The 14,573-nt window shown below is 40.1% G+C and overlaps 1 protein-coding gene across 3 annotated transcripts in view; it reads right to left on the bottom strand.

Annotated features, from left to right (window-relative positions):
* Positions 1 to 14,573, bottom strand: part of SCAMP1 (secretory carrier membrane protein 1) — a 457,689-nt gene that overhangs the window by 432,580 nt on the left and 10,536 nt on the right. For 2 of the 3 annotated variants that reach the window (XR_012678477.1, XM_075182282.1), the window contains exon 2: positions 826 to 903. Coding sequence is in view for 2 of the 3 variants with exons in the window: in XM_075182282.1 (XP_075038383.1) it covers positions 826 to 903 (78 nt within the window). In the remaining variant the exon portion in view is untranslated. The remainder of the gene's footprint in view (positions 1 to 825; positions 904 to 14,573) is intronic. The other variant, XM_075182295.1, reaches the window with a different exon arrangement.

The raw sequence follows: 14,573 nt of genomic DNA, 5'->3' as shown, positions 1-14,573 counted from the left end.
GACCCAGCAGCCTCCTCTCTCCCGCAGCTGTCACTGACATCGATATTCAGTGACAAGCTGCTGCGTGAGAGAGGAGGCTGCTGGGTCCCTGCGCCCGGCGGATTGGTAAATTTATGTGTTCTTTTTTTTTTTCTATGTCTGGCCCACGGCACCCCAGTGACAGCGCCGGGGCACCCCTGGGAGCCGCGGCGCACACTTTGGGAACCGCCGATATAGACCATTTTTTATTATTATTTCACTACACAAAAGGAAGGCAACCTTTGGCTCTGGTCCCAATACATGCAGCAGCGGGAATGTTCGATGCTTTAGTTACTTAATCTGTGTGTCTCCCATCTTTTATCTAATTCTACTCTGCAGGGATGTGAGAGGGGTGCCAAGTCCCTTTTTAAATTACTTACAGCTTCCTGGATCTGTCTCCTTTCTCTAATCTGATATATCTCATATTAGAGAAAATCTTGCACAGTATATTTTTGGCAAGCAAATGGGACAACCAGTCATTTTCAGACTGGTGCCCTCTCCTGATGCAGCGTACCATGGTTTACATAGAAACAACAGACTTTACAGCTGGTGCAGTGGACTATAAATTACATTATTTCACATGCAAGTAAAAAAATAAGTGACATATGATGTTTCAGGATTTGCTAATAAGATTTCCCTTTGCCAGATTACAAGAGCCTGAAATTATATATGGTATATTTTTGCATTCTCGTGTAATTTATAGATTTAAAGTTCATTGCTTCCTGTTTCTTGTACACCAGTGCATGTATATGGACAGACGCATGTATGCGATGTGTAATCTCCATAGAACACGAGGAACACACTTACAGTTTTGGAATCTGAGAAAGGATTATACTCTTCTAACCCAGGGGGAACATTTCTGGTCACCTGTGTAACTGAAGGGTCCTGTAAAGAAAAGGGGATAGGTTAAAGTGCTTTGTCTTCATGCAGAACATGCCGCTTCCCCAACACATCTCCGCCACAGTGACTGGAAAGGTGAAAGGAGCTGTGCTAGGCAGTTTAACGGTGCTGTAAACACAGTGTTCACAGTAACAAAAATAATCCGAAACATAATTCGCGGACCTGTCAAAAACAGACTTAAGTGTACACAAACACACAACAGTTCCGATCTGAGGAGAGCCTGACTTACAGCACCATTAAGACGTACTACACCCGAAAGCAGGAGGTTAAACATGGTATATCTCAGTTCCTTACACTTTAAACGTCATTTAAAACTGAAATTAAACATGCAGCATATTTAACATTTAATATCACTACTACCACTTTTAGTTAATGTGTATTTTAACCTTGGTGACCACTCATTGACTAAGTACATCCAGCGAGTACCCACTTTTCTGTGACACTATTTATATAGACGTCCCGTCAAGATGGCAGCTGAGCAGTTTTAGCATGATTTAGGACCCAGGCACCTGATTGCTAGACACACTGGCACTCAACTGTGTATCCACACTGGGGTTGCCATGGAAACTCAATCATCAATATGTTCCCCCGTATGTCTGCATTATTAGATCACTGACAATAGTAATCTATTCCTAGCCAACATGCCACACATTTAAGATTATTGCGGCAGGGAGGATATGGACAAAGTCTGCACCTCCCTTCAAAAAATTTTATATATAAAAAAAGATCCCCACTCGCCCTCCAGTGTGTTTTATCAGTCCTCCCAAAATTATCCCAATCTCTGTGACAGGGCCATTTTGCATGAGTGTAACACCAATGCAAACCACAGAATACATGTAGTCCCAAACCTAAAAAAAAACAAAAAAAAAAACACAAACCACACAAATATGGAAACGCCATGTTTGTCCGCCAAATTTATTTCTAATATTAAAGATCACTCAGCTTAGGAAAACATCATGGTTACATTTTGAGGTAGAGTTCTTGGATTATATGAGTAACAAAAATAATCACTGAAAAGTATTTGTTCCTTAATTTTGCCCACCACGCCCCCCAAATATATGCTACAAAATTAAAGATTTATTATTCCAATATGCTACCAAACCAACACACAACTAAATTTTGCTTGGATAGATTGACAAATAGAATTGTACAAATAAAAGAAGAAATTAGTTACTGCCAGGTGAACCAAGTCATCGCTGGGTTGGTCATGTGGGGCTAAGTATATACTGTAAATATATGACAATAGTTACTAATTATCTTTCTGCCATTTCATCCTGGATGTCCTCTCGCCTCAAACTTTCAAAAAACAGAATATTAATAATATTCCCACCTGCCAACAGAAGTTACATATCTGACAACATAACAATAACCCCATAAACTCATTGCCTAGGTGTGATTCTTGACCAAGAACTATCCTTTGTTCCTCACATCAATATCTAAAACCTGTTACATACATCTAAAAATCTTTTCCACAATATGAACATATCTCACACAATAGACTGCAAACACTTTAATCCATGCACTCATCTCCCACATTGACTATTACTATTTCCTCCTTAATGGTCTCCCTCGAATCAGACTCACCACTACAATCTATTTTGCACGCAGCAGCTAGATCAATTTGCAAGGAAAATCATTCTTCCTCTGCTGAGCCACTCGGTCAGTCTCTACATTAGTTGCCTGTTTTTCATTGAATCCAATATAAAATTCTTCTACTAACTTCCAAGGTTGTCAACAAACCTGCACCAACATACATTTCCTCCTTTGTCTCAAAATATCTCCCAACCAGACACATCATCCACACATGATTCTCGGTTACAGGACTATTTTCGGGCTGCACCCACTTTGTGGAATTCCCTCCCTTGCACAACAAGACTTTCCTCTAGCCTTCAAACCTGCAAGCGTTCTCTGAACACCCACCTCTTCAGACAAGCTTTATACCATAAGTTATAAATAACTTATGGTATAAATTTATTTAAAGGAAATCACGCAGGGTGCTTATTTATATAATTGCAAATGTACTTATTTTTGATATTGTAGGTATGTTGGTAAAAGAGATATCTTTATTTCTGAGAACAGGGGAAGAAATTTTTTTTTTTTTATATCTTTGCTAGAGGAAATGCATGATTTGAGGAATATATCGGATACAATAAGTCTTTGTGGATGAAGTCTTTTGTGTATTGTGATGTGGGGAAATGACTTGTTTGGGGTTTTGTACCTTTCTTTGGGAATGTGTATTCTGAGACTGTCTCAAGAAAGGACCCATGTTAATCTCATGTTAATTAGACCTTTTGATGTGTGAGGGTCTAGCACCTGAAGGCAAAGGAAGGTTTAATTAGACTGCTGTTAGATTTCCTGTGTCCAAAATAAGATGCAGCAAGTTTGAGAATATCACAAATAAGTGTAAATATTGTTAGCTTTGCATGTAAATCCATGTTTGGTAAACAAACTGCATCCTGATTCTCAGACCTCAGTGGGCTGGCTTACCCTGTGATGCTGTGTTCAAATCCGTACAAAAAGCAGTGTCTTGTATTGAAAATTGTTCTTTAGATTACACCTAACCTGCTCCCTGGTACCTTCAACCAGGTGAGCAAATAAACATCACTTGCTTCAAAGACCTGGTTGGGAACTTCTCTATCCCTGTGACCTACAGATTAGACCCAAAATCTAATCCGTTGCTGGCTGTTACTGAGGTTTGGACCCAGCATCCAGTACCACCGCTCTGCCACTACCCAGCAGCTCTGGCCAGTGTGATAGGCCAGGGGGGATCCATTCACAGCAAACCTGATCTATAGGAAGTACCAGCCCAGGTACACTCGCAGCATTAGTTACCCAGAAGAAACCCGATCCTGGATGCTGGTAAAAGAGTCCACTGGTGGCAGCATTTGTAAGTCCGTCCTACTGCGATGAGAGGGCGCGTTTGGGATACCGAAAAGGAACGGTGGCAAAGTAAGCCCAACTGGTTCCCAACAGCAACAGACAGGGTGGCATAGGCGGTCCATCCTGTCACAGTAGGCCTTAACCTCATTTATCAAACGCCCATTGTCCAACAGATTGTAAGTTTACGAGCAGGGCTTTCTTACCTCTCTGTCTGTATTACCCAGTATTGTTTTATTACTGTGTTTGTTCCCAATTGTAAAGCACTACGGAATTTGCTGGCGTTAAATACGTTGATGAGCTATATATGAGAGGGGGCATCTGCCACCCGGGCCAGTCCCATAGTGGGGCTCTTTGGGCTGGGTCACCTGCATTTTTTCCCCCTTGAAAATGTTCCTAATAGGCTGCTGAGTCGAGCCTTGCCCAAGGCAAAAATTTGCCAGCCCTCCTGTTGCCGATCCACTAAATCTGTGGCTTATTTGGCTTCAGATAGCTAAATGTGATCATTTGGGGATCCACAAAGCATAAGGACCCCACGCACACTGTCAGATGACTGTACACAATCTGATCAATGGCCAACTAGAATCTCCAGCTTGAACAAGTAGGATTTTTTCAGACTTTAATAGGTCAGAAGATTTGTTACTGGGAGCAACAAAAGGGAATATCAGGTTATTTTGCCCATTTTCAAACAAACTTCCAGCCACAATCAATAGTGTTGTTATCTTTAAGAGAACTCCAGTCTCCAGATACTCTCCCTCACACCAGTAACACAATGTGGGTGCTTCCTAAGACCCTGCAGAAGCCCAGCTCATTATGAAACTTCTCTAGGTACTATAACCTACATGGAGATAAAATAGGCTGCACTGGGGAAAACTCAGTAACTACAGCTTTTCTAAAGCAGCACAGTTTCTCCTTCCCACCCATTTTTAATAATTGGGGGATGGTGAAGGGAGTTCGGACACTGGACTCTTCCTTTAAGTTTAGCGCACATGGGTTGTGCTTATTGCACTCACCACTCTTCTGTTTGTTAATGTTTTATAGGGTTAATACCACCCAAAAAGGTTATTTAAGTAATGTTAACGTGTAATTTTAAATAACTCAATATGGTTGTATCTTTAATTGTCTCTTCATTGTATTTTATTATGATACTATATCCTGACTTTAAGAAAGATAAATAAAACGTAAGGTTGCTATATTAATTCAAAATCACCTTTCATTCAGCCAATCTGTCTGTGTTAAAGTTAGCTACTTTTTATGTTCGAGTGTCATGTGTAACTCCTAATTTATATGTAAAAAAACAAGGTTTGCACATATAGTTAGTATAAACACAGCCTTTGTTGTAGTCACAAGTCATGCATAACCTACCAGGGAGTGGAAGGTGATTTCTTACTGGAAATCAGCTTCTGATTAACATTCTCATAATAAAAGGTTGGAATCTCTGTTCAATATCTTAAGATATACATTATATTATGTAAGAGTCTTGAAAAATGTCACTATCCTATATGTTAAATCCTTATTAATTTAATACTAAAATCACTAATTGTAATACTTCTATTTCAAGGGATACCTGTTTAAATAGACAATAAAAAAGCCAGATGTCAACATTGTAACTGCATATTACAATTAACTTCTTTTTGGAACATTGTATATTACTAATAATTTATGTTTATTTGTGAACGGTTTCCATTGTTCAAATGGTATAAAAAAACGTCCCTTACCGACTAGGGTTCAGTAATGAAACTCCAACCTAACATGTTGGCTGCGCTGCGTAATTCAATCTTAAACTAATGTTTTATTAAATAAATGTATTTATTTTCCCTTTAAGCAACTGGATAGGACAATCAATTATTGTTCTTCTAGAGTAAATATCACATTTGTTTCCATTAACTTTTCAATTGTAATATTTTTGGTAAATCAAGCATCTCCCAAGTCTCACTACAGCCTGCTTTGTTATGAGGCTCAGCAGAGAAAGCGTCAGTAAGTGTACAGAGTTCACAAGAGGCACTAAAGATAGTTGAAACTCACAAATGACAAACCATTTTCAGGACCGACCCTACTGTAACTCCGCAGCAATACTGGATACGTATCATTTTCTATGCACACTCACTGGCCTTCTCAAGTATCATTTGTGTGGCAACACGTTTCCAAAGTTCAAATTTCCATGCCTGCTTTTATAAATTGCTAAGTTTAGCACTATGTGAATCTAGATAGAGAGAGAGAAGGTGTGGCTCACAAGCCAGCCCTTGCTACATGTAAACCCCTATACCTGGGAGGTGAGAGCATCTGATTCTAACTGCATTTTAATGGTGTTTAAAGCATATAGGTCAGCGTAGGACCTGCATATAATGAGGTGCCCTTGACGCTGGGATGCAGGCTTAAATGTTTTGATCAAAATATGAACCAATACTTCATGTTTTCAATTTGCTAGATACACACAGATATGCAGTGTTAAGGATAAGCACTGACAACTGTCTTTGTTTTGTCTAGATACAGAGAAGCTTAACGTTTTACAAGCGGCGCATCGAGGGATGCTGAAAGCCTCAATCATCCAAGCTTTGAGAAACAAACCCCCAACCTCAAGCAAACATTGTGCCTAAACTAAAATACATCCTTCTTACACTTCCACAGTCAGTATTATCCTCTCTATTGTCACAAATGTTTAGAAGCCAAGTAAGTTTTTTCATAATACAACAGTTTTAAAAATGACTTGCAAACCTAGAACAGAGTTAAAAGGACACTTTTAGTGGAGCCGTCACTAATTAATTGTTCCACTAACATACAGAAAAAAAAAAAGAGGGGGTGGGGGTCACCCCAGCATCTCACAACCTCCCTTTGAGAGCCAGCTTGCTCAGCATCTGCTCTTGGTGTTGGAGGACTTCGGTATGCCCATAAAGCTACAACACTATCTATGGACACCTTTGAAGAGCATCGCTGCAGGAAATATCAAGCACTATTTTGAGTATGAGAAGGAGGGATTCCTGAGTGGGAGGACCAACCCTTTGCTCCCTCTATATACAGTACACTGGGAAATATTACCACACATTAACTCCACTAAAGTTGTCCAAGTGAACAAGCTTGCCTGATTATAATAAAACAGCTGCATTCAGTTAGAGCTATGCTCTAAGAAACCGATATACATTTGTCCTACACCATAAAAACCCCAGCCGATTGCATTCTATCTCAAGTTGCTGGCACCTTTCTAGAATAAGAGTATACCTGAATAAGCATGTGGTTTCGATTCATTCAGCAGGACTATTCAATTCAATGCTCAAATAAACACTTGGATGTCAATCGTGTCCATTTGATGCTTAGAGCAAGGGCTACATTTATTGAATAAAAAGCAGGTGCTCGCTCTACCTCTCTTCCTTCATAGTAAATAGAGCCACCTTACATACATGCCTCTAAGGGGAATCCAGCAGAGGTTGGCAGCACGGTGGCTTAGTAGCTAGCAATTCTGCCTCACATCACTAGGGTCATGAGTTCGATTCCTGACCATGGCCTTATCTGTGTGGAGTTTATATGTTCTCCCCGTGTTTTCATGGGCTTCCTCCCACACTCCAAAAAACAAACTAGTAGGTTAATTGGCTGCTAACAATTTGACCCTAGTCTCTGTGTGTGTGTGTGTGTGTGTGTGTGTGTGTGTGTGTGTGTGTGTGTGTGTGTGTGTTAGGGAATTTAGACTGTAAGCTCTATTGGGACAGGGCCTGATGCGAGTTCTCTGTACAGCGCTGCGGAATTAGTGGCGCTATATAAATAGCTGAGGATGATGAGATTGAGGAGGTAAACTGACATATTCTAGAACAAAAATTAAATAACCACAATTTGTCTTTCTTTTCATCATAAACTGGTGGTGTAAATACCACCAGTTTATGATGAAAAGAAAGACAAATTGTGGTTATCTAGAGGTAAAAGGTAGTATTTATTAGAACACAAATTTAAACTGCTTAAAATGTTGATAAATGATCTACGACCTTTACTTTTGATAGCATATCCCCCCTTCCATTTCAAAACAATCTCATACATACAACTTGTTATTGATGGAAATGTGTTTGACATATTTGCTCATTGGAAGCCCATTAGTACGGGCAGCATGTGGCCAGAAAAATATGCCACCTCCAAGTACATAGGAGAGAAAACCTACTAAATTGACAACGTTAAACATAACAATCAGGAGGGGACTGTGACAATCAGGGTAAATGTTACATTTTTACATAACTCATTGCTGCTCTACACCTTTTATTATCAAACCAACAACTAGACCTGTGAGGAATAAGTCTCAGAAAAGCTTCTTAGTATTAGGTTACTTATTACCTGCTAGTGACCTAAAAACTTCCATTATGTCTCCTAACGATTCTATTCACAGTCAATATAGTAACCAGAGGACAACAAATAGATACAAGGCTTTAAATATATATGTGGTGGTCTACGTCAAAAGTTTAAAAAATAAATAAATAAAAAGAAAACAACATTATGTAACAGAAAACTCATTTATGCCGACTGTGGATACTCCAGAGGAAGTCACATGTACAAAAACAGAATTTAGCAAATTATTATTTGCTGTCATGTGACGTTCAAAGACAAGTCAGATGATATGCAGAAAGTCTGATCGTGATGTAACGTGCTATGAGTAAGAGCAGGGAGGCTTTGATAATAGAAAAGCAACATACCAAATATAGTTTGTCTGCAGTATTAAGTATATCTTCATCTCTCTGGATATGGGTGGATGAAGAATTCAGGGTCTGTTCTACATAGTGCTGTTTAGTCCGTCTCTGCTCTGCCAACGGAGGATACAGTTGGTTGGCAGCTGACCTCTTTTACATGTGATCTCTGATAAGAATACCAGATGACACAGAATAATCCTCTAGCATCACGTGCTATCAGATAATGAGTGCCACACAGAGCGGTGTATAAACACTGCTGAAACCCTTAGCCGAGAGGAGGTTCACATCACTGGTGATACCATAGACCACTACTGTATGCAAACAGTCTCAGAAAGCAGTATGCAGCTTAGTTATACACATGCACACATTGTACTGTAGGTTTCAGCACTCATTTATTGCTAAAGCATACACATCCCTTCCATGGTTTCTTTTCCCATACTGTACCACCCTTGTAGTGGTAAATGTTAACCAAATAAACACTGAAGACTGCTTGTACTAAATACCTCTGAATGTGTGTAAATTTATTAAATGCACCTCCTAATCCAGCGATGGGCATCTCTTGTCTTCTTGGAGGGCCGCAACTGCACTCCCTCTTCCTCCATGGTGCAGCGTGAGGTCATGTGATGCAGAAGTAGACTACCCCCTGTCTGCCTTATTCTCCGATACAGCAGGGAATAATATAAGTACCTGGCTGAGGGGCCACAGGTGTTATTGTAACAAATTATATTATGTAAAAAATACACGTGGGAGACCAACTTCCCATAGTTTACGAAAAAAATAAAAAAAATAAAGAATCTATGTCAAGTATCTCAATGCTGAAATCATTCAGGTGGAAGTGCTATAGGACAAGCTTATGCTTCCACCATTTTCTGTCTTTAAATTGTACAATTGGATGGCCCTTTGTCGCAGGGGTGGACAACAGATGGCCAACGGCCTTTGATTGTAGCCCACCAGTCGGCTGTTCCTAATCTGGTTAGAACAGGGGAAGCCTACCTCCGAGTCACGTGACCTCCTCTGCACAGAGCAGGGAGGTCAAGTGGTATCCCCGGAGGAAGAGGAGTGATTGCACCGTGCACGCCATCCATCCTCTGTGCGGACCCTTTGAAGACCGAAAGGCCACTTCTTCATGTTGCCCAAAACTGCTTTACCCTCTTTTAAAAAAAAAATAAAAAAAAACTGGCAGCATTCCCATCAAAACAGATTTGATTGGATTGGGGTCCATAGATTTTCTCTTTCCCAATGACCAGTATAATGACAATCATGAGCTTGTTGTGATATTTCTTTTTTTTGCTAGGTGAACAACTGAAGAGTCTGTATAAGAGTTTCTTGGCAATGCGTAAGCATCAAGTCCCTTACAGATCTGGCCAAAAATGTGCCCATGTTCCACTTGTAACGTGAATCATGCAGGGCTGTAAATAAATTATTGTGTTTAATGCAGCACCTAAACATCTTCTGTATTTCATCCGTTCTCGACTTCCATCAATACCATCGTTGTGAGCGGCCTGTTCACCACTAGCACACATAGGACTTGAAGACATACATGCATACGATTGCTTGGTTGAAGAAGGCAGCATCTAGTTGCTGTGACCACCCTCATTATACTGCTGTGTATAGATTGACAATTACAGAAAAATCATAAGTAAAATAATGTAAAAAAGCCATAATCTTGTTTATCTCACCAAAAGAAATGTCCACAATTATAATTGCTTATTTATATAGTGTCATCTTATTAGGAAGCACTGCACAATGTAGCTTGCAGTCTAAATTCTCTACCACACAAGTGTGTACATACACACACACTAGGGTTCATTATGTCAGCAGACAACATTAACCATACTAGTGCTCTAGTATGCGTCCTGTTGCACTTGTCCACTCTAATACTTCCATCAATGGTTGTTAGTGGTGATAGCTGTGGCTGTTTTGCAATTTTCCTGTAGAATTATTCTAATAATTAACTTAGGATGAAGAACTTGGAATTGCACTTCCGCAGAGTCATGATGTACATCTTCAGCGAGGACAACAACATTAGATGTACAAATGACATGTACCTTTATTGTATCAACTGAGATTTGGATTTACAGGTCCTGCACTTGCCCCCCAAAAGGAGTCTATACTGCATACCAAATGTTGAATGAGGACTGATGCTCCAAGCTGTTACCTTGTGACCTCAACTGACCCTTTGTACACACACACTACACACTAGGCTACCAACAATTATCTAGGTTATCTTGATCAGTTTCCATAAACGTCCAAATAAACGATTCCCAGTTTGCGATGTTGGCCTTTCAGATGATGTATGGTTTACATCCCGTGGATTGGAAGCTTTCTTGACACTAATTTGTGATGTTGCGGGTGATAAATACGCAGCCATGGCACTGTCTGGTACTGAATTATTGGTTTCAGTTACTATATGATAACACTTTCTCTCACAGTATAATGATTACGTTGGGGTTGATGCAGTTGGAGTCAGATGCAATTTGCAGGGCAGGAGATTCCTCATCATCACCCCTCCTAAACAACTACACAAACACTTTCTTAAAAAAGGTTGTGAGACATTGCTTTGTGTAAACTGACAAATATTTGCCACCAGTTACCTTTTATTTGGATTCTTATAGATTGTATCACTGACATTGTACCGAATGTCCGATTGTATTGCTTCTTTTATTGTACAATGTACTTCGCAATGTGGGGTTGTCTGAGCACATTTACCCTTTCTGCTCATACAAGACTTTGGTTTATTGCTTGGTGGTAAATGTTAATCTTCTGCCCACCGTTGAGTATAGAACGTCATCCTCATTTTACCTCAGAGGACGATTATCATATCACAATATTATATCATCATGCTACCGATTGCTACAACCTGACATTAAGTTCTTCAAGTCTGCAAAGATGTGATCAAATAAATTATCATCTACACTGCAGACATTGGGCTAGCCAGTCCATAACCATGGGTTTGGCTCTATAAAAGGACCACTTTATCTCAAGGGAAGTTCAACTTTTTCATTTGCCATGCATATTCTCACCTTTTATAGAGCAACTGACACTTAACAAGTAAACTGGATATTGTGGCTTAACAACAGAAAAGCCAAATTAGTGATAAATGTCACAAACTGCATGCACTTTGATTGGCCAGTTTCTGCAGTGGGCGTTAATTATTCCCCAAATTTTAAGCAAATCAGCATTGATTCACCCATCTCCAGCTGTAAATGTCTAAGCTACTGCTCAGACTCAGAACTAACATTACAGCATTAGTGTTATCTTTATTTTCACCTTACGGCAGCAGATATACTAATAACAAGGATTTACAAATCATTTTAAGAGTATGAATAACATGAGTGGGCAGCTGTAACAGATCGATCGGCTCTGTACTCCCTAGAATAATGGGCACGACATATGTATTTCTTGCAGAAGTGATGGAAATAGCAGACTGTCCTTTCTCACCATACAGGAGGAATGTCAGGGGGAAAAAAAAAATCAAAGTAAATTTTTTTTTTTACATCTTTTATCTTGTAAAACTCGGTGAATATACTTCACTATCAATTAATATAAGTGGCTGGCTCTATAAAACTAATATCTGAACCAGCTGGACTACAGAAGAATGTTTTTCTTTTATGCTAATGTAAATAAAAATGTGAAGTGTGTTAATTGCCTTTCTGGTTGTGTCTATTTGTATGAGAAGCAGTCCTAGCCGCATAAACATTTGTCAACATAGAAGAAAGCTCCTCCATTAATACAAGCCTTGCAGCATGATCTCCCACAGCCAGAACAACTAGAGAATATTTGCCATGGAATCATTAAACAAATACCTACACTTGTTTGGATTATTATCATATTCCAGCAAATTAAACGCCATCTGTTGCAGGGTATCATTCTATAAGAACTATAAGGCATGTGGAGCCTCCAGTTACAGACAGATTTTGTGTCTATTCTTTTACTGTCATAATGCAGACATATCCCGCAACACTGGTCTATTTAATTTCCTTTCAGACAAAATCAGTTGCTGCCACAAAGTCATAAAACAAATTCTAGTGCAATTTTCTGTGTTTAACTTTTGACACACCAGGGTATTTAACAGAGGTGCTCAAACCCAGTTCTCAAGAGCCAACAACAGTTCATGTTTTCAAGATTTCTTTAATCATGCACAGGTGTGTTAACCTATTTTGTGGGACAGCAGTAGTTATCCCACCTGTTTCTAGACACAAATCCTGAAAACATGACCAGTGGTAGCTCTTGAGGACTGGGTTTGAGCACCTCTGGTGTACAATTATATCTAGGTGTAATGCACAGACAGCTACTGGTGGCTTCCGGATAGTAGAACACTGTCCATGGGAATGATGCCACCCTAGTAAGATCTAGAGAGATTCTCTACATTCTGCCCCCACATTCATAATGTTCATGAGATAAATAGGAAACCACATCTATATAAAGCATACCATTCACTTAGTGTAACATGTATAAAGAACACATTTAATAAGGGTCCATATAAACACTATACGTCATAGAATACTGGATCACTTATAAATAACTTATTGTATAAATATATTTAAAAATTGCTCGGTGCGCCAGTTTATATAATTGCAAATGTACTGATTTTGATAGTGTTATATCTGTATATTGGGGATGTACTGCAGCCATGGTGGAGGAAATATGTGTGTAAGAAAAGAGGAAAGGAAATCCTAAATTAAGTTAATTCATTCTTTTCATCTAAGAAGTGACAAACACCTGCTTTGGCCTAAAGACCCGGCATGGGGTTGTTACTTCTGTGCATGTCTTGGTAGAGAGACAGGAAGCCTCCTAACAATATAACCAGCACATTTGAGGAAATCATGTTGACGTGAAAGGTAAACTGCGTTAGATGCAAGATTAGATTATATCCTGATAAATTATTGAATGTGATTTATAAGTCTTTGTGGAGCCAGCTGGGATCAGTGGGCGGTGTTACCCCCTGCTAACAGATGTTTCAGAATCTGTATAACAAGGAGCTCTGTTTGACCATGTATTATTATACCATCTGCACTTTCTGGAAATCACTAGTACCTCAAACTAATGTAACTGTCCTTTTCGCTAAGATCAAGTGTAGATTCCCATATACGTAGTAGGTGCTTAAAGGCGCCCCCTATAGGCGATGGGACGTCACTTGGTCCTGTGGTGTCTGGAGCCCAAGGTGCTGAAGTGCCCCTGGTTGAAAGGGAGCCAGGGGTGCCTGAAAATTCACTGGTGATGGGGAACCTGCAACATCCTCTCTATGAACAGAGTATGGCACAAGCACCAAGCACCTTTAACCTCCCTTCATCACTTTTTAATTCTTGGTCCAGGCCTTTTGGCTGGACCAGAATTTTTTTTAAACCCACCGACCATTAGGCTGTGGCCTGCGGGCACTTATTAATTTATTAACACATAGCATTTGTCACAAGCACTTTTTAGGTTTGTTCTTTTTTTATTTATTGTTGAGCGGCAGGTTTTGGATGGGGTTTGGGTATAAACCCTCTCTCCCTCCAAGTAATCTGAGGCTCCCTGCTTTGGGAAGGAGGAGGGGAAGGGGGGGGTTAAAGAACCAGTACCCTGGAGGAAGCTTCGACCGACCTCGGGGTAAAGGGGATTGCCTGAAACTTGCGGCGGAGGCGGTCCTGAAGACCCTTACTTCCTAAGGAGCCTTTTGGCTCCGGAGGTCGGGGATGTAAAGGGGATCTCCCTAGCTTTAGCGAAGGAGGGCCCGAAGATCTCTTCGGGACTTCTGGCTCCTGAGGGATGGAGAGGAACGGGGCCCTTTCCTTTTTAGGAAGGGTCCAAACACCCAAGCCCCCAGCACAGTCACCGACTGCACTGGGTGATTTGGAGCACGCGCCTCGGGCTTCAAAAAAAAAAATAAAAAAAAAATAAAAAGTCCTTTTCCTGAGCTAATAAACATCATTGCTTAAGGAACCCGCTTTGACACCTACTTTCTTGCTATAATTCCTGTGACCCGCAGATTATAACAAATTTAATTTGTTATCTGGCTGTTCCAGTACCAACGTTTTGCCTGCTACCTGCAGCTCTTGCCAGTGTGATAGGACAGGGGGAACCATCAACAGCAACCCTGATCTGAAGGCAAGAGATCAGGTGTACCAGCAAAGGGTG

This window comes from Mixophyes fleayi, chromosome 1 (assembly GCF_038048845.1).
Source record: "Mixophyes fleayi isolate aMixFle1 chromosome 1, aMixFle1.hap1, whole genome shotgun sequence".
NCBI lineage: Eukaryota > Metazoa > Chordata > Amphibia > Anura > Limnodynastidae > Mixophyes > Mixophyes fleayi.
The sequence above is the reverse complement of the archived record's forward strand: the minus strand, read 5'-3'. Positions and strand labels throughout refer to the sequence as shown.